Source organism: Bos javanicus, chromosome 5 (genome assembly GCF_032452875.1).
Source record: "Bos javanicus breed banteng chromosome 5, ARS-OSU_banteng_1.0, whole genome shotgun sequence".
In the NCBI taxonomy this organism is placed as follows: domain Eukaryota; kingdom Metazoa; phylum Chordata; class Mammalia; order Artiodactyla; family Bovidae; genus Bos; species Bos javanicus.
In genome coordinates this window covers 106,040,218-106,067,938 of record NC_083872.1, presented here as the reverse complement: position 1 = coordinate 106,067,938, position 27,721 = coordinate 106,040,218, and the positions used below count along the sequence as shown (strand labels likewise).

At 42.1% G+C, this 27,721-nt stretch overlaps 2 protein-coding genes across 5 annotated transcripts in view; both read right to left on the bottom strand.

Moving 5' to 3' along the window:
* C5H12orf4 (chromosome 5 C12orf4 homolog) overlaps window positions 1-27,520 on the bottom strand; it is a 40,929-nt gene extending 13,409 nt beyond the window's left edge. The window contains exons 1-9 of one of the 4 annotated variants that reach the window (XM_061418190.1): window positions 27,433-27,520; window positions 25,022-25,220; window positions 23,082-23,227; window positions 19,515-19,696; window positions 15,329-15,428; window positions 15,112-15,233; window positions 3,106-3,212; window positions 2,098-2,295; window positions 1,130-1,258 (exon numbers count right to left, since the gene is read on the bottom strand). In XM_061418190.1, coding sequence (XP_061274174.1) covers window positions 1,130-1,258; window positions 2,098-2,295; window positions 3,106-3,212; window positions 15,112-15,233; window positions 15,329-15,428; window positions 19,515-19,696; window positions 23,082-23,227; window positions 25,022-25,199 — 1,162 coding nt within the window. In that variant the 5' untranslated portion in view covers window positions 25,200-25,220; window positions 27,433-27,520. Of the gene's footprint in view, window positions 1-1,129; window positions 1,259-2,097; window positions 2,296-3,105; window positions 3,213-8,855; window positions 9,044-15,100; window positions 15,234-15,328; window positions 15,429-19,514; window positions 19,697-23,081; window positions 23,228-25,021; window positions 25,221-27,432 lie in introns of those variants that run through there. The other 3 variants (XM_061418191.1, XM_061418193.1, XM_061418192.1) reach the window with 3 other exon arrangements.
* Window positions 7,804-14,692, bottom strand: LOC133248630 (testis-specific Y-encoded-like protein 1). Its single transcript, XM_061419014.1, has 2 exons — window positions 14,681-14,692; window positions 7,804-10,823 (listed from the first exon to the last, which is right to left on the bottom strand). Exons 1-2 carry the CDS (start codon window positions 14,690-14,692, stop codon window positions 9,486-9,488), a joined length of 1,350 nt encoding a protein of 449 aa, XP_061274998.1. The 3' UTR covers window positions 7,804-9,485.
* Window positions 27,521-27,721: the final 201 nt, after the last annotated feature.

Below are 27,721 nucleotides of genomic sequence, written 5' to 3'. Positions count from 1 at the left end.
ACAGGAGGAATTCTTCAACATACATGGGAGAGAGAATAAAGTCACCAAGCAAAGGTATAGCAGTGTCTCTGTTTACTATAAAAAACAAAACCTGTGAACCCAAAGCACCAGAAAACTCTAAGGGTTTCTCTGAAACACTGCAGCTGCAAAACAAACAAGGCAGACAACCAAAGCACCGGAAGCAGATTTAAAGGTCTGACCAACTATTAAAAACGTGCCATATTTTATTTCTTGGGCAAGACATCAAGTTTCTGTAAGAAATAATAAAACACTGGGTATGTACTCGAGTCGTATAAGAGCATGTATTGTAATTTTAAGCTTGTGATATACTATGAAATATCAGAAAAATAAGAAAAACAGACCTCATGTATATTCTTGAATGAATATTACCCTTATATATTTAGCTCCTAACTAAACAAACTTATGGCACCAATTTACTTTTTGGAGAGATTCCTTTCTAAACTTTCATTTTTCAATTACAGATAGCAGAATCACTCTGTAACTTGAGCTAGAGTATCTTCTTCTATGTCTCCCCTGTCTTCCCAAAGGTCTTCTTACACATAATTAAAAATTACTGAAGAGAGACACCATGAACTTTTCCCATAGCTTTTAAACCATCTTCCAGTAAATTTCCTATAAGGATGTTTAGATTGTGGATAAATATAGAAAAAGCAGGATATAGTTCTAAACATAGTAATTTTTAAAAAGAACAACCAAAACCAGTTCTTGTAACTGACTTCATGCTACCTAAGTGGATCAAAGATGGAACATATAAGAAGTGTATATTTCGGGCTGTTTACCCTATGATTTCAATGTCCTTTACAGTTCTAATTATATCCATTGTAGAGATACAGAACTTGAAGCAAAGGATCCCAACTTTCCACTGAGTGCCTACTTCAAGTACAACTACAGAATCAAAGTTTTAAAACAGTTTTTCTAAGGATCTTGAACAAAATCAGGCAGAAAAGAAAATTAAGAACAGAATTCAAGCTTCTAAAGACTCTGAAATTTGTTCTTAATTTCTTCCTTCCCACAACTTTCTCTATTTCAGGTGGCCAGGATGCTAAGAGAGTGCTTAGAGACAGAACATCCTCAAAGTGAAATTTTTTAAAATCTGAGTTTCACTGACCATGAGATTCTTTCAACTTGCTCCTGCGCTGGGTTCTTGCATAAAGTACAACCTGCTGGACAACCTCCAGCTGCTCTTCAATCCGGGGGAAATGAAAGTCAGTGCATTCTTGGCAAACTGTGGCGAAATCTAGGGGACCCAACATAGTTAACAAACTTGCAAAGGTGAAGTATCAGATCTTTAGTGTTTACTTACAGAAAGATCCATCAGAAATGGAATACAGTATTCCCAAGGATGGCAGCTCATACTTGTCCTGTCTATGATTATGTCTTAGTAAGTTAAGGGACAACAATTTGGTTCTGATCAGAAACTCACTCTCTCGATGGCTCAAAAGAATACATAATTAATAGGCAAGGAAATTTTAATAAAAGTCCAAACCTTCTTTAAATAGTAGACACTTTGATCATAATCTAGTTCCCAAAAGTGCTAAAAAAAAAAAAAAAATAGGTTCTTACACTTACTATAGAAAATAAAATATTCGAGCATCTTAAAAGTTCTACATTTCAATGCACTTTCTATGTCAAACTCTTAAAAAATCATCAGAAAAAATGAATTGTACTAGGAGGGAAGGCAGAATTCAACCTAGCATTTTTAAGAAGTAGACTATTTAAAAATATAGAGAAAAAACATGACAAATGGATGAACTAAAATTCAGTCAGGATCTGCTTCTAAACTGAAAAATGTATTTATGTCTTGATTATTCTTTTTGTGATACCATGAAAAAGGATCCTTTAAAGTATTATCTATGATAGGATTTTAAGAAAAATGAAATATCCTAAAGCACCCCATGGGTGCTAAAGTATGAAACAAATCCTACACAACTATGTCTGGGTCTGTGTGCTGTTTGGACCATCTGAATACTGGGGTGGCTCAAGCTTTTTTCAGTTCTTTTCCTCTCATTGCTTTCTCTTTCAAATGGCATTAAATGGAGAACTTTGAGGGCGTAACTACGCACAATGTTAACTTACCTCTTTTAATACCACTGTAGGAATTAATTCGATTATCGACCAGCAACACCAGGCCACAAAGGGACGTGGAGTAAAGCGACAACGCCGTCTGTAGTCGGTGGAGCTTCACACCGCTTCGGTGGTTCCTCTTGTGCTTGCAGAAGTCCAGCATGTCTGCTCTCAGCAACCTCAGGTTATGCATGGTCTTCAGCTGGGCCCCTGGGGGAAGGCAGCAGGCCCAGAAAGATACTTAGACAGCTGCAGAAAGCCAGCAGAGCAGGAGGCAAATCTCTGTGGCAGGAATCCTAGTAAATCTGTGCTACGAATACTTTAAGATGGGCTTTTCAATTTTCTATTTTGCTGCTGTTCACTCGCTTAGTCGTGCCCAATGCTTTGCAACCCTATGGACTGTAGCCCACCGGGCTCCTCTGCATCCATGATGATTCTCCAGGCAATAATACTGGAGCGGGTTGCCATTTCCTCCTCCAGGGGATCTTCCTGACCTAGGGATTGAACTTGTATCTCCTGCATTGGCAGGTGGGTCCTTTACCACTGAGCCACCGAGAAAGCCTGTGTTCTATTTTAATAACTATTAATATTTCACCTTTGCATTTGAAAAAAAAAAAGATGAACTAAAATAGAAAACTTATAGCCAATAAACATAGGCCTTCTTGGAGCAGAACCTAATTTTTCATTTTAAATGTGAAGTGGAAGTCACTCAGTTGTGTCTTGACTCTTCGAACCCATGGACTATAGCCTACCAGGCTTCTCTGTCCATGGATTTCCCAGGCAAGAACACTGGAATGGGTTGCCATTTCCTTCTCCAGGGGATCCTCCCAACCCAGAGATCAAACTCAGATCTTCTGCATTGAAAGTGGATTCTTTACTGTCTGAGCCATCAAGGAAGACTTTCATTTTAAAAAGAACCGGGACATATTTTACTTATACGCTAAGGACTTTTCTCTTAAAAACATTAAAAAAGTTTCACCAGTTACAAAGTGGTGACTGTAAAAAAATTAACACACTTACCTAAGTGGATGGTAAAACTTTCTTCTAACTTTCTCTGTTCCTCATAAACCCTTCCATTTGCTTCAGCGGATTCTCTGAACTGATTCGGCTGAACTTTAATTTCTTCGCTGCAATTGAGAAAATTATTGATATGCTTTTTTTTGGTATGCCTGTCAAGAAATTTTCCTATAAGAACTTTAATTTCTTCGCTGCAATTGAGAAAATTATTGATATGCTTTTTTTTGGTATGCCTGTCAAGAAATTTTCCTATAAGAAAGAAAGCTTTATAGTGAAATGAAAGTGAAGGTCACTCAGTCCTGTCTGACTCTTTGCGACCCCATGGACTGTAGCCCACGAGGCTTCTCTGTTCATGGGATTCTCCAGGCAAGAATACTAAAGTGGGTTGTCATTTCCTACTCCAGGAGATCTTCCCAACCCAGGGATCAAACCCGGGTGCTCACATTGCAGGCAGCGTCTTTACCATCTGAGCCACCAGGTAATGAAACTAATTGCTGAAAGTACCACTTAATTTATTCCTAAATTTATCCTTTATCCATGGGGCAAGGAACACAAGCACTTACAACTTATACAATTCCCACTTATTCTTCCATTTCTTTGGTTATTTCTTTCAGTCAGTGAGGCATAGTTTTTTAGTCATTACAATATCAACTCCTATGCCACTGTGTAATATTTCTTAGTAGCCTAGGGCATGATTAAATAGTGACTAACATTACCTTAAAATGTTTAAAATGACATTAAAAACATTAATATATCCTTATATCAGGTGGCATCAGTGAAACTAGAGAAAAAGTGAAGTGAGAGAAATGAAAATTAAAAACAAAAAAGTCAAATAAAAGAAAGAATTAAAAAAGAAGAAAGTTCATTTTGACATATTCATATCCTTTTTTTTAAAACCATTTCCTATTTTTTCACTGCCAAGAGTCTCACATTAAAAGACTTCTCTTAGCTCTAGCCCTTGCACTTCCTGAAAATGTTTCCGTGGAGGCATCAGAACTGTACAACTGCTCAATTCACTTATTACGGTGAGCTGAAGATGATTCAAATCTGTAATAGTCATCTATTCCCCTGACTAGATTTTTTCGATAAATCCAAACAGTCTTATTTGTGTCACTGATGGACTTCATTAGTAAATATAGCCAGTTTCAACCCCCAAATTCATACAGATTTACACAAATTAAATATCATTTTAGGATTCAGGAAGCCACCAAAGAAAGTTGTTCCTGTTCTAATAACAAGAAAAGCCGGGGTAATCTATACGGCCATAACTGTTCTGAAGCTCATCAGAGATCTGAGGTAACAAGGTGACCAAGAAATTAAATTCTGAAGTGTGGCATGCCTGTCCCAGGGGAGACAGGACACATGGTTTTCAGTTTTGGCAGAGCACCGTAGACATGAAATGCTGTAATGTATATAAGAAGGTAAGAAGAAATCAGCTAAAATGCTAACACGTTCTTCAAGGTAAAGTATGGGGTGGGATGTGCATTTAGGACAGCAATGGATGTTACGTGCTCTTGCAAACTCTTTCCCACTGGCCTCCACCGAGTGCTTCCAGGAAAGGCCTGGAGGTGGGGCAGGAGGAGAGACAGGCCACCGGGCGGCACAGGTAGATGTGCTAAGGCTGCCCCGTGCCCTCGGCCCAGACCTGCAGGGTGTGCCCAAGACCACGGGACCACGGAACCTGTCTCTCACCCTCAACGAGGAGCCTGACACTGAACAACAAACAAGGCCAGTCTATTGCTGGGGGCAGAACAGCAGCACACACAGGGACCTCCTGCTGAGGAGCAGGCCCTCAAAGGCTACTGACAGCTCAGGGTGGGGCAGGGTGGCAGAGGACCGGCTAGAGACCAAAGCCCCACTCTCAACACCAAGTGGCAGCAGCGTGCCGCTGTAGACAGTGAAGCCTGCGGTGGACCGGACTGGAGAACAGAAACCAAACAGCCCGACCACCACTGCATTTCCATGGCCTTCACCTTAACAGCCTGCCCATTTCTGGGCATAGGCACTATTTATGTAGGCGGCGCTTAGTGGTAGAGAATCCACCTACCAATGCAGGAGATGAGAGACCCAGGTTCAATCCTTAGGTCAGGCCCCTGGAGGAGGAAATGGCAACCCACTTCAGTGTTCTTGCCTGGAGAATTGGACGCATCTGAGCCACACACTACTTCTTTTATAATACACACAACAGTCTGCATTTTATAGTGGATACGTGTTAGTGTTAGTCACTCAGTCGTGTCCGACTCTTTGCGACCCCACAGACTGTAGCCCGCCAGGCTTCTCTATCCATGCAATTCTCCAGGCAAGAATACTGGAGTGGATTGCCATTCCCTTCTCCAGAGGAACTTCCCAACCCAGGGATTGAACCCTGGTCTCCTGCCTCACAGGCAGATTCTTTACCATTTGAGCTACAGGGAAGTCTTATACATAATGGATATATTTACTTACATTCTAATATATAGTGGATATATTTACTTATATTCATTATAATATATATGAAGTACTAGATCCTGAGTTATATGTTTAAGTTTGAACTATAAAATTTCTATAAGAAAATGTAGCAGAAAATCTTTGTGATCTTGAATTTTTAGATAAGACACTGCTCTTTGAAAGAAACTGATAAGAAAATGAAAAGACAAGCCACAAGATGCTAGAACATATTTGTAAAACATATATCTGATTATACATTTGTACCAGAATACATAGAGAACTTTCACAACTCAATAATAAGAAAAAAAATAATAAAGGAGAGCTATGGCTAGAAGATCAGCCATAGCTGATCTGAAAACTGAAAAAATGTTCAGCGTTAGTAGCCACCAGGGGAACGCAAAGACACACAAAATGAGACCCCGCTACAAAACCCACCAGAATGGCTGAATACCACCACCAAGTGCTGACAAGGGTGTGGAGCCTCTGGAACCTCATACGTGGGCGGTGGGGATGCAAAACTGTTACAACCACTTCGGAGAGCAGTTGGGCAGTTTCTTATAAGATTAAACACACCATGTATTCTATTTACTGTGTTACCCAGCAATCCCACTCCTAGGTATTTACGTAAGAGAATTTTAAACATATGTCTACACGTATTATATTATAAACATATGTCCATCTATATGTTCCAGCTTCTCTGTTGGCTCAGATGGTAAAGACTCTGCCTGCAATGTGGGATACCTGGGTTCAATCCCCAGATCGGGAAGATCCCCTGGAGGAGGGCAACCCACTCCAGTATTCGTTCTTGCCTGGAGAATCCCATGGACAGAGGAGCCTGGTGGACTACAGTCCACGGGCTTGCAAAGGGCTGGACACAACTGAGCAACTGACTTTCATTTTCACTTTCATGACTATACAAAGACCTGTATGTAAATGCTTCAGTCACTTCATTTATAATTGCCCAAATCTGGAAATACTTCAAATGTCCACCATTGGATAAACAAAAAAATAACAGAGCAACAAAAAGGGAAGAACCACTTATAATGGCAACAACACGAATGAGTCTCAAAAGGGTTATGTTAAGTGAAGAAAGTAAGACATAAACTGCTGCATACAGTTTGATTCCATTTATATGAGAAAATAAAAATTACAGGGACAGAAATCAGATCAGGTTACCACAAGCTCGGCAAGCAGAAGGGGGGTTAATATAAATGGATAAAAAGGAAATGCTATGTCTTGACTGCAGGGATGACTTCATGACTAAGTCTGTCAAAACTCATCAAAATGCAAACCTAAAACAAGTGACTTTTATACAATTTACCCTTTAATAGACCTGATTTTAAACAAAAAGGCAAAAATAAATGAATTTTAAAAACTGGTCAATTTCATACAATTCCATATGTAGTTATGCTGAAAACAGGTTTCTGCTCCCCCAGGAAATCTACCAAAAAGGAAAGCAAGCTAACAAAGTCACAGTAAAAATACTCTTTCCTAGGAATACTTGATTTTTTAAAGCAGCAGCAGTGAAAGGTCAATATTTATACAATGGAACTGATCACACAGAATGAATTTCTGAAACTATAGTAGCAAGTGAAAGTGAAAGTCGTTCAGTCGTGTTCGACTCTTTGCGACCCCATGGACTAGTGCGTAGCCTTTCCCTTCTCCAGGGGATCTTCCCAACCCAAGGATTGAACCCAGGTCTCCCACACTGCAGGTGGATTCTTTACCAGCTGAGCCACAAGGGAAGCCCAAGAATACTGGAGTGGGTAGCCTATCCCGTTTCCAGCAAACCGGGGTCTCCTGCATCAAGAGATATTTTTTGTAGCAAGGGGTTTTCTGAGCTTCCATTAGGTCAGTGATTTTCTGCCTTTTTGACCACAGTACAGAGTACATACTTAATATTTTACATTTTGTTCAATACACATATGTGTAATGCACTGATGTCTTTCCCCCTAGTCTACTCTACTCAGATCTGTTCCATTCCATTCCATTCTACTATTAATTTTATCTTTTTTTTTTCCAGCAAGTAACATGCTTTTATTTTACCATCATGCGTATAAAGAAAGACAAATATATTAATGGTACACTTTCAATTTGACAGAGCAGCTTCACAAGTATTTATGCTATTTAGGAAAAGACACATGAATTACTAAGCTGTTAACCAGGCAAATTATCAAGACAGACAATTAAGCCACATATTTTTAGTAGGCTACTTTTTCATGAAGACAACAATTTCCAAAGTATTAAGAATATGAAAAGAACAAGTTACACAGATTATATTTCTAAGCATACAGTTTAATTATTAACAGAAACAAGCTGAAATTCACTACGATATTCATTTAGGTGTTTATATCATACAGAGATACAGCACATTTTTCCAAATGTTCTCAACTGAAAGCAAAATAAAGCCTGTATAGCTCAATTTTCCCAGTAACCAGAAACAAGGAAAATAACACGATTTTACTAAATACTAGTGAAATAAAGCATGCAGTACTAACCCTCCTTATAAATTAAGTCAAACGAAAACAAGTGAAAGCACTCAGTTGCCTTTTTTACAAAACTCTTTTCTAGGTAATGTACTTAACATTCTAACCCCCTTCAATTCTCACGTGTTAATCCTGGGAAAAGAACCTCTTCTCCCATCACCACTGACAGACAAAGAACCTCCTTGAAGACTCTCCATCTTAATTTAAGGCCCAATTTTAACCTGGCTCATTTTTGCCTATCTGTGGTCTGTTCAGTTTCTCCTGTTTTGGGCACCCATCACAATATCTTCTTCCATCAATTATGGCCTAGATAGTACTTTTCATTTCATCTAAATCTGTCTCCCTTTAAATCCTCTAGATGTTGCTAAAGTGGGTGGAGGATGCAGAAGAGAGCAGAAGAATATAAGAGCTCTGGCAATCTATTAGACAAGACAGCCTGTTCCTTGAAATAATGGAGAGCCAAATTAAAAGACCTGATTTGCACACGCTTATGAGCTAACATTTAAGACAGGAGACAGACAACGGAGAAGGTGTACTGCCACTCTGGCGCTTAATTACGCTCAGGATGAAAAAAGGAGGCACAAAGAGGTACCCAGCTTTTGGGTGATTCACTAAAGACTGAAAAAGCCTGGTACTTTGAATGGACACCATCTTTAGGCCAACGTGCCATGAGAAGTCTAACTTGTCACCTCAACCACTTGCCTGACAGTTATTAGGGTTCTGCATGATGGGAGCGGAGGAAAGGGAGGTGGGGGCGGGGGATGAGGAATAGAGGATAAGTCTTTTGGGAAAAATGGAAGGGTCTTTTGAGTGCTGGCAGGAAACCTGGAGATTGTTTACCAGAAACCAGAGTGGGGCTGACAAAGTTCTAGAAGATGTCCATCCAGTAGATAGCAGTCAAGGGAACAGCCGGTAGCAGGCAGCGGTAGCAGGCAGCGATAGTAGGTGACCAGAGGCGCAAGAAGAGCAATGGAGTCACATAAATCACACAGGCCCAGTGGCCCACTGCAGTTCTCCCTTGATATCATTAATGCCCGGTTATCTATAGGGTATATGCCTGTGCTGTGGAGCCGGACGGGTAGAATGGCCTCCTAGACAAGTACCTCCAGGTATGAGAGTCAAAGCGGAGGCTCTGGGAACAAACAGGGTCCAAGTAGTGCAGATAAAGACTATGCAGTTTACAGCATCACAAGCTTACTCGGGAGTGGTATGAATCACGGGCCATGCAGCATGTGATATCAATGCAGGAAAGCACGAAGGCCATGTGCAAGTGAAGGAGCATGGCCACGATTGTCTCAATCCTGAGGCTGAGAGAAATGAATGTCCAGAGAAAAAAGGCTCCAGAAATGTCAGAGAAAAAAGTGGGGTTGAGAGGGGTGGTTAGAAGACATATCCGTATCTGTTGCCCAAACACAGGTCCATTAAGAGGCGAAAAGGTACCTTGTACAGAAACCTTCCCAATGGCAAAGTTTAACCAGACTGGAACCCAAAGGGCCTGGGGATTTCCACGGGCTCCCTTATTGGGCGACGTCTGGCTCTACGGACTCCTTCACGCAGCAGGTAGTATTGCAGTGGATCTGGCCACAGGTCCTCTTTGATAATTTCAGCAATCCTGTCAGACTCTGGAAGGCTGTGGTCTGAAAACCAGGTGAAGAAATTGCACACGACCTCTTGGTTCCTGCGAATGAAGGACTGGGGTTCATGGCCCCGGCGCCATATGATTGGAGTGGAAAGAGACACTACTCGGCCAGAGGCTCTGACCTCATATTCTTTGACAATCAGCTGGTTTCGAAAATACGGGTTTCTCCGAAAGAAGAACTTGAACTTGCAGCCTGTTCGCGGGTGTCTGAGCTCCTTCACCTCCAAATTAGTTATGTATCTTAACATCTCTGCATCTTGGCCTCTAATCATGGGAGACAACTGGGGGTGGTTCCGAAAGGCAGTGACCCAGAAGCCCGGGATATTCTGAATGATGTAGTTCCTCCGCTCCAGGTAGTGTCGATGCATCCACCCGAATTTATGCTCTAGTTGTTGAAAGGCCCGGTCAGCCTGAGCGTTCACAGTGTCCAGTTCCAGCTGGATTGCCTCCAGCGGGTTCATGTGGAGATCCATAGGCAGAGGCCGGTGCCCCGCCTCCTCCACCACTCTGTTCTCCACAATTTCTATTTCTTCACCGACTGGCCTCTCCTCCACCTCCATTCCCTGCTCCATTGCTTCCTCCTCCTTCGCTCCTTCCTTCCCCACCACCTCCTCATCCACTGCGACCGAGAAGACGGGGCCGTCTTCAGTCTTCACTTCCTCAGCTTTCGCCTCCGCCATCAAGTCAGACCCCAAGTTCTCTGCGCCACAAGTTTCTAGCGGCTTCTCCTGACTCAAGCCCAGCGGCTCTCCGGGCTGACGGCCATTTCCCAGGCTGTCGTCCGTTGCCAGGGACCCAGACGCCATGTCCAGACCCTCCGTAGGTGGAGCCGGCTCTAGCCTCGCTTCGGGCGCTACGTAACCGCCATCCCCGCCTGCTCGGATCTGGAATGTACTGGCACAGCCTGGATCTGGGGGAGCAGCTGGGGGTGCGTCTTGCTCCTCTGGAAGCTGGGGTGGTGGGAGCGTGACGGCCTCGAAATACCCCTCACCCGTCTCTGCCATCACCTGTGACGCCTCTGTTTTCAGGCACCGGGAAGGGTCCGGAGCTCCGGCGGCACAGTCGGATGTGGCGAGGCTGTGGGTTTCAAGGAGAGGGGTCCTCTCGCCCCCGTCTGGGCTGCTCACGTCAGCAGCACTCAGATAAACCGAAGGCCAACGTCTGTTTTCCTCTCAGAAGCCGCACTTGACGAAAACTGGTCGCTCGTACCACTCACTCTCTAATCTCTCTATTATTTCTCTATTATTATTTTTAAAGTTCAGTTGGAAAGCAAAGGATCTACCTTGGTTCCTGGCAGACTACAAGCAGCTGTCTGAGAAACACCACTGGACCTAATGGCATATTGTCTATATGGGACAGGATGTTCCCAGCCTGTCCCCGGTATCTCTTTTTGTACTGAGTTTAGCACTTTTTTCATTTGAAATGAAGAGTATATACATGTTGGTGTCCAGGGGGTTATCCCATTTCTAATTATAAAAAATTGTTTAAATGTTTCTAAGGTATTGTCTTGGGGAAAACAACACCACAAATGAAAGATGATAATAGGAGGTGATAATAGATAGCATCAGGTAAACAGTTTAATGATAAGACTCATAAGCCTGTCTATACACCCATCCCATAAGTATTTCTTTACGTGCCTGTATCAACAGGGACTATGCCAAAGCCTTTGACTGTGTGGGTCACAATAAACTGTGGAAAATTCTTCAAGAGATGGGAATACTAGACCACCTGATCTGCCTCTGGAGAAATTTGTATGCAGGTCAGGAAGCAACAGTTAGAACTGGACATGGAACAACAGACTGGTTCCAAATAGGAAAAGGAGTTCGTCAAGGCTGTATATTGTCACCCTGCTTATTTAATTTATATGCAGAGTACATCACGAGAAACGCTAGACTGGAAGAAACACAAGCTGGAATCAAGATTGCTGGGAGAAATATCAATAACCTCAGATATGCAGGTGACACCACCCTTATGGCAGAAAGTGAAGAGGAACTCAAAAGCCTCTTGATGAGTGGACAGTGAAAAAGTTGGCTTAAAGCTCAACATTCAGAAAACGAAGATCATGGCATCCGGTCCCATCACTTCATGGGAAATAGATGGGGAAACAGTGGAATCAGTGTCAGACTTTATTTTTCTGGGCTCCAAAATCACTGCAGATGGTGACTGCAGCCATGAAATTAAAAGACGCTTACTCCTTGGAAGGAAAGTTATGACCAACCTAGATAGCATATTCAAAAGCAGAGACATTACTTTGCCAACAAAGGTTCATCTAGTCAAGGCTATGGTTTTTCCTGTGGTCATATATGGATGTGAGAGTTGGACTGTGAAGAAGGCTGAGCGCCAAAGAATTGATGCTTTTGAACTGTGGTGTTGGAGAAGACTCTTGAGAGTCCCTTGGACTGCAAGGAGATCCAACCAGTCCATTCTGAAGGAGATCAGCCCTGGGATTTCTTTGCAAGGAATGATGCTGAAGCTGAAACTCCAGTACTTTGGCCACCTCATGTGAAGAGTTGACTCATTGGAGAAGACTCTGATGCTGGGAGGGATTGGGGGCAGGAGGAGAAGGGGACGACAGAGGATGAGATGGCTAGAGGGCATCACTGACTCAATGGACGTGAGTCTGAGTGAACTCTGGGAGTTGGTGATGGACAGGGAGGCCTGGCGTGCTGCGATTCATGGGGTCGCAAAGAGTCAGACACGACTGAGCGACTGATCTGATCTGATCTGATCAACAGGGAGCAAGACCATCCCCAAGAAAAAGAAATGCAAGAAGGCAAAATGGCTGTCTGAGGAGGCCTTACAAATAGCTGTGAAAAAGAAGAGAAGCGAAAAGCAAAGGAGAAAAGGAAAGATATACCCATTTGAATGCAAAGTTCCAAAGAATAGCAAGGAGAGATAAGAAAGCCTTCCTCAGTGATCAGTGCAAAGAAATAGAGGAAAATAATAGAATGGGAAAGACTAGAGATCTCTTCAAGAAAAACCAAGGGAACATTTCATGCAAAGATGGGCTCAATAAACGACAGAAAGGGTATGGAACAGAAGCAGAAGATATTAAGAAGACGTGTCAAGAATACACAGAAGAACTGTGCAAAAAAGATCTTCATCACCCAGATAATCACAATGGTGTGATCACTCACCTAGAGCCAGACATCCTGGAATGTGAAGTCAAGTGAGCCTTAGGAAGCATCACTACAAACAAAGCTAGTGGAGGTGATGGAATTCCAGTTGAGCTATTTCAAATCCTATAAGATGGTGTTGTGAAAGTGCTGCACTCAATATGCCAACAAATTTGGAAAACTCAACAGTGGCCAAGGGACTGGAAAAGGTCAGTTTTCATTCCAATCCCAAAGAAAGGCAATGCCAAAGAATGCTCAAACTACCGCACAATTGAACTCATCTCACACACTAGTAAAGTAATGCTCAAAATTCTCCAAGCCAGGCTTCAGCAATACGTGAACCAGATGTTCAAGCTGGTTTTAGAAAAGGCAGAGGAACCAGAGATCAAATTGCCAACATCCGCTGGGTCATTGAAAAAGCAAGAGAGTTCCAGAAAAACATCTGCTTTATTGACTATGCCAAAGCCTTTGACTGTGTGGATCACAATAAACTGTGGAAAATTCTTCAAGAGATGGGAATACCAGACCACCTGACCTGCCTCTTGAGAAACCTGTATGCAGGTTAGGAAGCAACAGTTAGAACTGGACATGGAACAACAGACTGGTTCCAAATAGGAAAAGGAGTACGTACGTCAAGGCTGTTTGTTGTCACCCTGCTTATTTAATTTATATGCAGAGTACATCATGAGAAACGCTGGGCTGGATGAAGCACAAGCTGGAATCAAGATTGTCAGGAGAAATATCAATAACCTCAGATATGCAGATGACACCACCTTATGGCAGAAAGTGAGGAAGAACTAAAGAGTATCTTGATGAAAGTGAAAGAGGAGAGTGAAAAAGTTGGCTTAAAGCTCAACATTCAGAAAACGAAGATCATGGCATCCGGTCCCATCACTTCATGGCAAATAGATGGGGAAATAGTGGAAAGAGTGAGAGACTTTATTTTTTGGGGCTCCAAAATCACTGCAGATGGTGACTGCAGCCATGAAATTAAAAGACGTTTACGCCTTGGAAGGAAAGTTATGACCAACCTAGACAGCCTATTAAAAAGCAGAGAGATTACTTTGCCAACAAAGATCCATCTAGTCAAGGCTATGGTTTTTCCAGTAGTCATATATGGATGTGAGAGTTGGACTGTAAAGAAAGCTGAGTGCCAAGAATTGATGCTTTTGAACTGTTATGTTGGAGAAGACTCTTGAGAGTCCCTTGGACAGCAAGGAGATCAAATCAGTCCATCCTAAGGAGATCATTCCTGGGTGTACATTGGAAGGACTGCTGTTGAAACTGAAATTCCAATACTTTGGCCACCTGAAGCAAAGTGCTGACTCATCTGAAAAGACCCTGATGCTGGGAAAGATTAAGGGGCTGGGGGAGAAGGGGACGACAGAGGATGAGATGGTTGGATGGCATCACTGACTCAATGGACATAAGTTTGGATACTCTGGGAGTTGGTGATGGACAGGGAGGCCTGGCATGCTGCAGTCCATGGGGTTGCAAAGAGTCGGACACGACTGAGCAACAGAACGGAACTGAACGGAACTGCTCAAGAGCTAGACACTTGACAGAGATCTGGGGATTACAAGAGCAGAAAAAATAGACATGGTTTTTTACCTTCAAGGCAAGATAAGTAAGGGAGAAGGACATTATATAAATAAAATGCTATATCTAAATGTTTACAGCACACACTAGAAAATCCTGAAAACAGGATTATTATACTGTACTAAGTATATCTCCAATAGAATATACTTTAAGCTTTGAAAAAAGAAAGAAATTCTCAAAGGTGAGTACACAGCCAGGAAATACCAGGCAATGTAAGAAACACAGTGCATTTAGCCCATAAGGGACCACACAAATTATGAATTATAGAAAGTCGTCTTCTTCGTTTTGTACCCTGTACGTGCTTCTATTACTGCACGTATCATTGTGTACAGTACTATTTACAGGCCAGTCTCTATAGAATATAAGCTCCCCACAGGCAGTTCTTGTTTTTCTGCTTAAAGAGTGCTTGGCATTTAAGATGCATTCAACCACTGTGTACTGCATTGAAAGGAAACCAATTTAAAAAACACAGGAGACAGTAGTCAAGGTATTTAGGTATACATACCCACAAGATTTATAAAGCTAAGTTCTAGGTGGAGAATCACCTTTGTAAAACATCCTGCCCCACATAATCCACATAAAGTCTACAAAATGAAAGGTGTTAAAAAAAAGCATATAGTTATCTTGAATTTTCATTGGTGACTTAAAAATATCTACAACTAAAAAGGTCCAATTTCACAATAAATACAAACTGTTACTGATAACAACTTTTTATCTCATAAAAGCGATACCTGATTAATACCTGAGGGAGCTGTTGTTGGGATTTTTTAGGTCTTGATGAAGTTTAATTACCCATTCCTGATACTCTTGTTTTTGAATGGCAGTCGATTGTTTTAATTCATTGGACCACTTATTTTCTAAGTCCTAAAAAGAGACAGTATACCAACTAGTTAAATTTTTTTTTTCTTCACAAAAATAAACAAAGGCACTCTGAAAGTCATTATATATACCTCACTTACCTGCTGGGATTCGAAATGCTGAGCAGCTAGGGTGTTCACATCTTGGTCTGTCAGTGACTTTCCCAACTCCTGCATCACTTTTTCCATTTCAATACCTTGTCTGAAACATAAATAAGTAGACTGAATACAGTCATCACATTTTAAAGGTGCAGAACCACTTCAGATTCATGGAATAACTGCTACGAAGTGCAAAGAACATTTTCTTCTTATAGGAAGGTGCCCAGGAATTGCAACAGTACTGTCTGGAAAGCAGTCTGAAGCCCTGGCAATGGACAGGTGGAAACAATGATGCTAGCATCGTATAGTATACATAACATCACGTGTGTAGTTAAATGGGAATCTAAATTTAGTACATAAAGGAGAACATTCAGAATCCAGGAGATAGTTCAATTTCCATAACTAATATTGAAAAGTCCAGAGCCTTTTTCACTTGCAGATTTTCACAAAGAAGATACTCCGCAATTCAGCTCAAAGTACATTTTTTATTCCTCTGAATGTGAGTTAAAGTGACTTCAACCTTCGAATCACACGTTATAATCAGAAGCTGCCAGTTAGGTTCTAAGAATCAAACTGGTATTAAGTCACAGCGTTCCGTTTCTGGAGGAATGTGAAACACATTCTGAAGATACATTTTAGTCTTAATTTATCCAAATAAACAATGTGTGGAAATTAAAAATGGTATTTCCCCATGAGAAAAACTAACGGTGCTACAAGTTCAGACAGTGGTTATTTACGGAGGAAACAGGTGGGAACTGCTGGATGGGTAGGAGGGAGCCTTCTGCAGGCTGGAGATCACCTCCTTCTTCATCTGGGAGAGGAGCACACTGGTGTGCTTACTTAGTGGAAGCTTACTGAACTGTATACCTACAGTTTATTGCCTTTTTATATGTAGGTTATATTTTAATAAATAAGTTGATTAAAACATCTCTAATAAAAATGTATTAATCAAGTTTGTTCTAAAACACATTTCAAACAAACTTGGAAGCAGTGAAACAGACATGAACTAAAGGACTTCACTATCATTTTAGTCAGTTGACGTAAATTGCTCTTAAAAGAGAAACTGTACTTACTTCTAAGAACTGATTAACATACTTAAATGCATATCATAAATGAAACTCATTCGTATGTTATATTTTTATACATCTCAATGTAAACCTTCTGGTATCAAATATTCAGTACTACTTAATTCCCACTTAATGATAATGCAGGTGACCTCACTAATTTTTTAATAATTACTAGAGGTCAGGTGAAGATAATGCTTGCAAGTAAGATTTTTATTAAAACAGAAATAACTGCTAAGCATTTATAATTACAAACTTTGATACAATATATTAATATTTTACATTACACATGTTCCCTCTAGTGGATAAAAAATATCACTGCCACTTTAAAGTTTCAAAGAACTATCTTGAATCTGGTTTGCTAAAAAGAGGGAAATTTTCATTCAGGAAAAAGAAAACTAATAAATAACAATTCAACAAATAAAACTTCAGGAACATTTATTTCACCCTAAATGTGTTAGAAGTGCAAGTACAGTTAATGATATAACATTTATGTCTACGGTTAAGATGAAAGAAAAATTTATTATATGAAATACTATGTAGTGGCTCAGGATGTCTGTCATGATGATTCTGACAACCTGTACGTTATCTTGAAGACATTTAAGAAAAAAGATCATTGTAACTGTGTTGATGTTGTATTGAGACAAATTCTTTTAAAGATGTAAAATGGGATTAAAATGAAAGGAGAGATGAGAAAATGCGTCACTTCTACTCACAATTAGATAAATGAATTAAACACCAAAATTTTGGGTGAACTTCCACTAATGAATTCCAACTTACTATTAGTTATACGATTCAACTTTGCAAAAAATATTACCTGCCTTGAAGAGAACATGGTTTATTTTTATTTAAGCTGACAGTTTGGACACGTGAAAAACTATGAAACTGTTCTTAAAATAAATGTTTGCAAACATTTTTAAAGTCTTTATTGAACTTGTTACAATAGTTATGTGTTTTATGTTTTGTTTTTTTGGCCATGAGGCATGTGAGATCTTAGTTCCCCAACCAGGGATCCAACCTGCACCCCCTGCATTTGAAGGTGAAGTTTCAACCACTGGACAACCAGGGAAGCCCCAAATGCATTCCATTATTATCTGTATGTTTGGGGGTGGGCAAACAAAGCCCCGTCTGGCCAAAGGACATTTCAAAAAATAACATAAACCAAAACAAATCCCTATTGAAAAACTATCCTGTAACAGAAAAATATATATATATAAAGTACCAGTAAATGCTGATAATTAGTAACTTAATGCAGTTTCCAAAAAAACTGAAGGGTTAAGTGGAATAAGAACCTTCTTCCAACTTAGAAAAAAGAACAATTATAGAACAGTGATGGCCAGAGATGAAATTTTCTGGGAGGTGGAGTGAGCAGGCAGCAAAGAGAACCACAGCTCAGAGCAACTCAGCTGCTGACTGAAAGCAGGAGCGAGCGACAGCCACTGACGTGAACCACAAATGCCGAGCTGTGCATTTTTTAATATCCCTAAACAGGTTGGAGAAGACTCTTGAGAGTCCCTTGGACTGCACGGAGATCCAACCAGTCTATTCTAAAGGAGATCAGTCCTGGGTGTTCATTGGAAGGACTGATGCTAAAGCTGAAACTCCAATACTTTGGCCACCTCATGCGAAGAGTTGACTCATTGGAAAAGAGTCTGATGCTGGAAGGGATTGTGGGCAGGAGAAGGGGATGACAGAGGATGAGATGGCTGGATGGCATCACCAACTTGATGGACATGAGTTTGAGTCAACTTCGGGAGTTGGTGATGGACAGGGAGGCCTGGCGTGCTGCGATTCACGGGGTCGCAAAGAGTCGGACACGACTGAGCGACTGAACTGAACTGAAGTGAAACACGTAGAACGAGTGTAGGCCCAGAAAACCTAAGACCTGAGAACAGATTCAGAATGAGAGGAAGACTGTATTATCTGAAGCCCCAGTGGGGAAAAAAAATCAAACAAATGAAGTTCAACAGAAGGTAATTAGTGTTGGGTGACGAGCACCATATTTTAAAAACTCTCATCTGTATTTCACTCTTGTTTTCAAGTATGTTCACAGTATTCCATGTGTGCATGCTTAGTTGCTTCAGTTGTGTCTGACTCTTTGCGACCCAACGGACTGTAGGCCACCAGGGTCCTCTGTCCATGGGGTTCTCCAGGCAAGAATGAATACTGGAGTGGGTTGCCATGTCCTCCACTAGGGGATCTTCCCGACCCAGGGATCAATCCGACATCTCATGAGTCTCCTGCATTGCAGGCAGATTCTTTACTCAGAGCCACCTGGGAAGTCTGTGGACAATATTATTGGATATGAAATAAAGAACTAGAGGAAATCCATTTCTGCCTCAGTAAACTGGGGCAGTAACAGTAGGGTTGTGGATCAAATGAGACAGGGCATCTGTTAAGGACTGCATGTTCGTGGCCCCCCAGAGTACAAATGTTGAAACCCTAACCTTCACTGTGATGTTATGTGAAGGTGGGGCCTTTGGCAGGCAATTAGGTTGAGGTAAGCTCCAGAGGTTGGCATCCTCATGATGGAATTAGTCTGGAAGAAGGGGTGCTACTGTTCTCTGTCTATAGCAACATGCCAGGAGCGTGCATGGAGGAAAGGCTAAGGAAGCAATGTCAGGAAGGCACTGGCTACAAGCCAGGCGGTGGGTCCTCACCAGACACTGAGTCTGCTGGCACCGTGACCTTGGACAACTCAGCCTCCAGACTGTAGGAGATCAATTTCTGCTGTTTAAGCCATCCAGTCTGTGTTGTTGTTGTTGTTGTTTTTTAATATAGTGGCCTGAATGAAGACAGCATCCAAAGTACTTTGCACAGGGCCTGGAACAAAGCTGACCTTCAGAAGAGATAAGTTCTTCCTCCATCAGAACTAAGAGTAGATAGAGCCATCATAATTCATTTAGGTAAATCCCTTGAGGAGTTCTATAAACTAGGAGAACCTTACCTGCCCAGGTGAAATGAGAGATCGAAACACACAAGAAAATCACTTTCTAATGTTGAAGATGATTTTCTATTCTATTTTTCAGTTTTATTTAAAAAAAAAAGAGAACACGCTGTTCTATAGCCTGTCATTATTTGATGATGTAACATTTAACTACGGTAATGCAAGAACTAGGAAGTACCTCTCCCGTAACTTTTTCAGCTCCACGTCTCTTTCGCCAATGAGTTCAGAGATACTGACGAAGTAGTTGTGTTCCAAGTTTAGGAGAGTTTCAGAGGCTGGAGAATGGATGAGGTCATGGTACACATCCGCGAAGTCTTCATCCCAGCTGGGCTCCTCGGGCCTCGCATGCTCTAGTGTGGTCTGCGAGATGGGACCAGACATTCTTAAATCCTGATGCAGTGCTCTTGGTTAACACACTGCTAGAGAAGTGAGTATACTATGATTCCATTTCGGTACATCAAAGGACAGAAAGGCCCTCTATTTATGTGTTTATAGGTTACATAGGATTATCTGAGCATACACAAAAAATACGGAAAGAAGTGAACTCAGTTGTCAATGTGGGTTACCTGGAGGCAGGGATAAGGGGAAGGTGTTAATGTGAAGCAAGGGATAGGAAGTGTCCATAATTTCAAAATAAAAAAAGAAAGGGTGATAAGTAAGCTCTCATTTCCATAAAACATACACACACATTTGAAGGGGCTGTTTGTAGCAGAGTGGGATTTTTAAGTACCTTACTTTGTATTCTAATGTGCCACGTGAGAGAATAACTTGCATATAGTAATTGTATCATCAGAAAAAAAGCTTTTCATTATTAAAAATATATTGATAAAAAAGGTTTTGTAGGCTATATATTTAGAGAATGAGCTTACCTATGTAATAACACTGCCCTTGATAACCCAATTCATTCATAGGATTTTACATCAAGATATACAGGCAAAACTTTCTTACTTTGAACTCAGGTATTGTTTTCTTCATAAAATGTAAGTCCCCTCAATTAAATGTATGAAAACAGTAGTTATCAAAATGATAAAGGGACTGCATAAACACTGAGAAGCAAACAAACAAAAAACCCGGAAACACGCAGAAGCAGCAAAGAGACACCCTGAGTGCACACACAAGCACGTCTGGGGAGACAGATGCCTGGCCCCAGACGCGTGCCATGACAACACATCTGACGCACACAGCGCCCTACAGCGGCGGAAAACTGACATGCTCCGAAGTCCCCCGCCAAAGGTCATACGATACAACGGCAAAGAGGAAATTACACAAAGATTTCAACATTTTTTCTATTTTTGATCTTTGCAACTAGACACCTGTAAAAGAGAACAATCTAAATTCTTCCCTTTTCTTACCAACGAAAATACCCCAAACGGGAATCTATGATAGGACTCAAAATAATAATGCCCCTTACATACAACAAACGGATAAATCATGGAAACAGGTATTCTGAACCGGGACAATCAGGTAAACTCTTCCCCTTGTTCCCTTTCACTTATACTTGGATCAACTCTAGGTCAGGAGGGGAGACTTATTAAGAGAATCAGCCGAATGTAGACGGTGGATTTCATCTGCCCCGCAACTCTGCAAACCCGGACCACGCTCTGATAACTTCTATGTATCCCTAGACCCAGCATCCCTCTAGGAATTATAACCAGTCTATGTGACTTAGGCTCTGTTCCAAATTCACTCCGGGCTTGGGCTGAAGTTGTGTAAGAAGGAGCCAAGGTCAAATCCGAGGGACCTGCTTGGCCATACATAACACCAGACATTCAGTAGCCCCACAAGGTCAGATCAGCTCATTATGTAACTGGCAAGCCTCAGTTTACAACTCAGGCTGGAGTGAGACTTGTGAATAGGGAGAAGCATCTTACTACACGAGATGCACCCAACAGAATTCTTACTCACCCTCAGTCAACTAGAACTCTGGCACCGAGTTTACACACTTCCTCCCTGTCCCACATCCTGAGACCAGCCTGGGCCACTTGGATGTCCTGGTGGATGATTCACTAAGGCCCTGCCTTCCAGTGTCCCTCAACGCTGTATTTTTAATAATTTCTCCCCTTTGCCTGACACTCATTCCATATCCTCCCTGGGAACAGCTCAGCCACTAAAATTCAAACACTCAGTCACTGATTACAAACTCCAACTGAAACTTCTCGTTCAGCAGCTCCGAGGCAACTGGTTCTGCAGCCTCACCAGGACCTCCGCTTCACAATCTCCACTGTCTGAGCTGTTGGCTCTCTCTCACTGCCCTTTCTTCCTGATAAAGCTTACAGTCAATCACTGTCTTGCCCACATCCTCCTTGCCCACCTAACAAAACCACATCGTATTCCTCTAGCTCCACCTGCAGTCAGGCTCTGGGGAGCCGCAGCAGAAAAATCACAGAAGTCCAGACCAAATCCTGTTATTTGCAAGCTTGTGGCTGGGTGTATTGTTGTTTACTTGCTAAGTTGTGGCCAACTCTTTTGCGACCCCATGGACTGTGGCCCGCCAGTCTCCTCTGTCCATGGGATTCTCCAGGCAAGAATACTGGAGTGGATTGCCATTTCCTTCTCCAGGGCATCTTCCTGGCCCAGGGATTGAACCCATGTCCCCTGCATTGGCAGGTGGATGCTTTACCACTGAGCCACTGAGGAAGCTCTCTGTGCTGGTTACTAGTTAATAAAAGAGAAGAAGGCAGACGTTTCCAGGTGGATATTCAGATAAGCCAGGTAGGTCAACAGACAATTACAATAAAGGATCTAGTCAAGATTCTGTCTAGGTGTCTTCTCTTCTCAGTCTACCCTGGGCTACTCCATTGAGCAATGAATAATTTTTTAACATAAGCATGCTCCATGTATATGTGGGATATACTCATATGAAAAAATTCATTGTTTATCTGAAATTCTAGTTTATTTATTTATTTAGGGCCACACCACACAGCATGTGGGATCTCACTTCCCCAACCAGGGATCAAACCCACAAGCCCCTGCACTGGAAGCACAGATTCTTAACCACTGGACCACCAGGGAAGTCCCTGAAATTCTAAGCTAAATGGGTGGCTGTATTTTTAATGACTAACTCTGGCCACCCTATGCTGGGTAGAAACACAAAAGCAGCGTCTCATTTCACAGGAACATTACAGCAAGCACTGCGTCCTGTGTGCTCACCTCGGTACCAAGAAGGACGCACACAAGCGCTGACACAGGGTGCGTACTACGGAGTAACTCTCTGTACACAGAGCACAGAGGTTCTACAGCTGCTCCAGTGTTACCCTGGCCATTTACACACCCTCGTCATTCTGCTTCAGAAACAAACACACACACAGAAAAAGCCATCAGATCTGTGTTACTTCAGGCTGGGCATGGAGGAAGCGGAAATGGGATGAAGGCAGTCAAAAGACACAAGCTTCCAGTTATAGTAAGTACTAGGCATGTTGTGTGCGATGTGATACATATAATGAACACTGCTGTATGGCACACATGAAAGGTGAGAGAACAAATCCTCAGCACAGGAGGAAACATTTTACTTTCTATTTCTTTAACTCTGTGTCTGTATGAGATGACGGATGTTCAGTAAATTTGTTGTGATAACCATTCCCTGATGTGTGTATGTCAAATCATCATGCTGTACACCTTAAACTCATGCAGTGTCATATGCCAACTACATTCCCAACATCTCAATAAAACTGTAAGAAAAAAACCCAAACAAACACATCAGAGTCCAGAACATCCCTGAAATTTAGGGTCTTATCTATTTTTGTACCTCTGCATAGGCTTTGGCCCATGTGCTTGCCAGCTGATGGAGGTCAACTTCACCTGACTTCACAGCTTCCAGGGCAGCTTCGGCCTCTCTGTCATAATCTCTGAGGGATTCTTCTTCGATAAACTGGCTCAGAGCTTCTTTTAAGTCTGTAATATCGATAACAAATACCACCATTGGCAGACATAAATTGGGAACATTTTACCTGGCTAAGCATTCCAGTGTGACACTCCTGTCAAGCTTATACCCTTAAGAGCATGTCTAACTAAGATAAATTCAGCTTAGAGGATCATTCAACTAATCTCACACTTATTTTTCTTTACAACCACAGGTTACTGAATGGTCAAAATTCTTAACTCTTATGTAATGTAACCCTGATACTAATTAAAAACATTAATTTCTGAAGTCCTCATCTGAAACCGACTAGAGAAAAGCACATAAAGACCTTCTACAGAGGAAGGGTATGAAGCTTTCTGTATTTAAATGAGCTTCCTATATAACTTTCAAGAATATTATTGTTGTGTGTGTGTGTGCTCAGTTGCTTCAGTTGTGTTGAACTCTTGGTGACCCCACGGAATGTAGCCCGCCAGGCTCCTCTGTCCGTGGGATTCTCCAGGCAAGAATGCTGGGGTGGGTTGCCATGCCCTTCTCCAGGGAATCTTCCTGACCCAGGGATTGAACCTGCATCTCTTGTGTTTCCTGCCTTGCAGGCAGATTCTTTACCCACTAAGCTACGTGGGAAGGCCATATATTGTTACATTCTTTGAACCTGAAATAGAACTTGAGTGATCAGCATATTAAAACTGATTTATTTCAGATGATCTACAATTCCAACTTCAGACACACTAAAGACTGCTTTGAGGATGAGAAGACCATGGCTTTCATCTTGGGCACTTCCTTGCTCCCTCCCTCTTTCAGGTTGCTGGCCCTGGGGGAGACCAGCTGCAGGTGCGGAGGTGACCCTATAAAGAGGCCCCATAAGGCCTGAGAACAGCCTCACAAGTGACCTGGGAGATGATCTTGTGCTAGTAAAGCCTTCAGATGAGACTCTGGAGTCCCATGAGAAATCCTGAGCCAGAGGCACCCATCTAAGTTGCACTTGGATCCCTGAACCATAGTAATGGTAGCAAGATAATACATACTTGCTGCTTAAAAAAAAAAAAAAAGATAGATTAAAGAGCAGTGAGACAGAAACCAGGATACCTGTGCTCTGGTCTTGGTTCTGACACAACGTCTGTAACTCTAGACCAGAGAGTCTCAGTTGTTAGGATGCATCAGAGCTCCCTGGGGGGCTCACTGGAATAGATGCTGCATCCCAGTCCTAGAGTTTCTGATTCAAAGTGAATGCAGTGGAGCCCAAGAATACACACTTCAAACAGGTTCCCAAGTGATGCTGCTTGCCGAACAATTTTTGAGATCTACTGCCTTGGGCAAATTATTTAACCTTTCTAGGCACCAGTTTCCTTATTTGTATGATGAGATTATGCTAGAAAGTTTCCACATTCCCTTGTATCTCTGACCTTCTATGATCCAACATATTCTTAAGTAAAACATTTTCCCTTCTCTGTAGACAGAATGTAGACCTTTTAAAATGGCATAATACAGATGACTCTATGGAACTAATTTAGGTGAGCAAAGATTATTGAAAGATAGGTACCGCCTTCTCTTCCATGACATCTCAGAAACTGAGGACCAGATTGTTAAAAGAGCAAAACATTGAGCACATAACCAATGACAGCCAACATGCCTTATGAATCCATCTAGCTACATGAAGAGGTTAGAAAATTCAATAGAAGAAAGATCTGGGAAACCTTTTTATTCCTGAAAGCTTCACATTTTGTGGTTGTTTACAGTGCCTCTCAGGTTTATGCTAACACGAAACTTCTAATGACGGAGACCAAAAGAAAATAACAAAGTGGTATTTTCCAAAAATCAGTCCTCACCTTTTTCTATAAAGCATGGTAAGTTGTGCAGCAGCATGAGACGTCCATGTAAATGACTGGCATTCTCCTGAACAGGAAATCTGAGGGGTACCCTCAGTTCAAAGCACTGACTTCCAACTTTGAATTTATACACAAATTCCCTCTCTCGGTTGCAGAATCTTTCTCTGTTTTTTTTCATCTTTAGCAGGATTCTAGAAAACTAACAACAAAAAATTCAGCCGGTTATAAGTGCAAAAAAACTTACAATGTTTCCTTATTGCTAAGCCACTTCTGGACTTCCCTATAGCTCAGATGGTAGAGAATCTGCCTGCAACGCAGGAGACCCAGGTTCAATTCTGGGTCAGGAAGATTCCCCTGGAGAAAGAAATGGCAACCCACTCCAATATTCTTGCCTGGAGAATCCCACTGACAGAGGAGCCTGGTGGGTTACAGTCCATGGAGTCACAAAAAGCCACTTTTAAGATGGCTCCCTACTCAGAGATTTTATTTGTGTGACACTCAGCTGATTATTCTTTTTTCCTACTTTTATCCCTTCATAAAAGTAGGGATGTTTTCATGATGAAAACAAAGTGCTTCTTTTTAAATGAAAAGTCTCTCTTCAACTTCATACATGAAAAAAACTGCCCATTTAGCATTCCTAGGCAGGGTGGCTCAGTCTCTTAGTCATGTCTGATTCTTTGCAACCCCATGGACTATAGTCCACCACGCTCCTCTCTCTGTCCATGGGGTTTTCCCGGCAAGAATATTGGAGTGGGTTGCCAATCCCTCCTGCAAGGGATCTTCCTGACCCAGGGATCGAACTGGCATCTCCTGCACTGCAGGTGGGTTCTTTACCACTGAAGCACCTGGGAAGCCAAGATCCCTAGGCGGAGTTCTCACGAATCGGTAAGGATCATGTAGAGAAGAACAGAGAGGATTCTTTGGAAGAGATGCACGGTAGCCAGATACAGTTCATGAAATAGTTGGTGAATATAAAGTCAAAGAAACAGATCAGGGATCGAGGCATCTTGAAGACCCTAGAGACTGTGGGCGTAAGATCTGATTGAGGGGTGGAGGGAAGGGAGGTGGTGCTGGAAAGATTTCTATATGGGGAGAAAATATACATAAAATGTACAGGATAGACCATAAAGCAAAGCAGACAACTACTGGGAAAGAAGAAATCTGGTCAGAAAGAACACATCAATTGAAGATTTCCTTATTAGCCCCCAAACAGGAGTCCTGTTCCTAGGCATTCCCCCATCAAATCAGCTTTCACACTATTCTCTGCACTGAAGTCAGAGTAATCTTTTTCAAGTGCATATCTGGTCATGCTGATTATCTGCTTAAAATCCTTCTATGATATTCCATTGCTTTTAGGATACAATACAAATTCTTTAACAGTTTCTCACCCCTGCTTATACCTCCAGACTCTTCTTTGGGGAGCTGAACCCCCCTCCTCTCCAACACACAAACTGACAAACTTTATTTTCAGTCATAGTGAACCTCTTTCAATACCACACCTCTCTTTCCACTTCCAATCTTTCTGAATGTTTTTCCTTTGCCTAGAGCACGCTTACTGCTCTTCTTTCCTTGGCTTGTCTCAGATTAGATATGCCCCAGGAAGCCTTTTAACTTGTCGGACTGTCTTCATGTTTAATCAAATAATAAATACGAAGCATCTGGTAAACATAACATGACCAGTAAATGGAAGCTGGTAAAAATAATAAAGAAAGAAAGAAGCTTTTATATAAGAACATATCAGTTTTTTTAAAAAACCAAAGGCTGCTAAGTACACATGAGGCAGACAGAGGCAGTAAAGGAACATTTTGCAGGGAACTGAAAATTAATTAAATGTGGGCGCATGGTCTCATTTTGTTTAGAGTCAATATTCTAGGCAAACAAAAAGCACTAGCTCTGGTTTCAGTTGATTCACTCTTTAGAATTGTGTCTCAAAAATTGATACTTTGGTTATCTCTCTCTGGTTTGTTATTACTGCCTGCGTGCATGGGTGTGCTCAGTCGTGCTTCACTCTTTGCAACCCCAGGGACGGTAACCGGCCGGCTCCTCTGTCCATGGGATTCTCCAGGCAAGAATACTGGGGTGGGTTGCCGTTTCCTCCTCCAGGAGATCCTCCCCCCACAGGATCAATCCGGGGTCTCCTGCGTTGGCAGGCGGATTCTTTTACCACTGAGGCACCTGGACACTCCCCAGTGCTGAAATCAAGGAAGATTTCCATACAACAATGGGATTGGAAGAGGGGAGCTGGACCGAACTCATTCAGCCAACAGAATGGAGGAGGTTCGGAGGCTTGAGTGAGTCAGGGAAGGGAGGGCAGACTGTCGGGCCGAGAAGTCTCAGCCGAGTGAGGGAACAGCCCCCCGACTCGAGGGTTCCAGCCCGAGGAAGCTTCCTCGCTCCGGTCGCGAGCTCACCTCCTCTTGTTCCGAGTTCCCAGCTGTCGGCAGTACGGGTCCTGACCATCGGCCTTGGCGCTGGGCCCATCAGCTGACTGCTGCCTTGTTTTTACAGCCGGAAGATCCGCTACGGCTGATTCTTCCAATTATTTTCCTCTTTCCTGGCACCTCGTGAAAAATTCCTCGGTCTAAATGTTCCCTTGTTCCATCCTACCTATTTTTAATCATTTAAAAACTGTCGGAAGATGTATTTATACTATTATTGTGCATTTTGGAGACGGCGCAGAGTAAACTCTCATGACGAAAG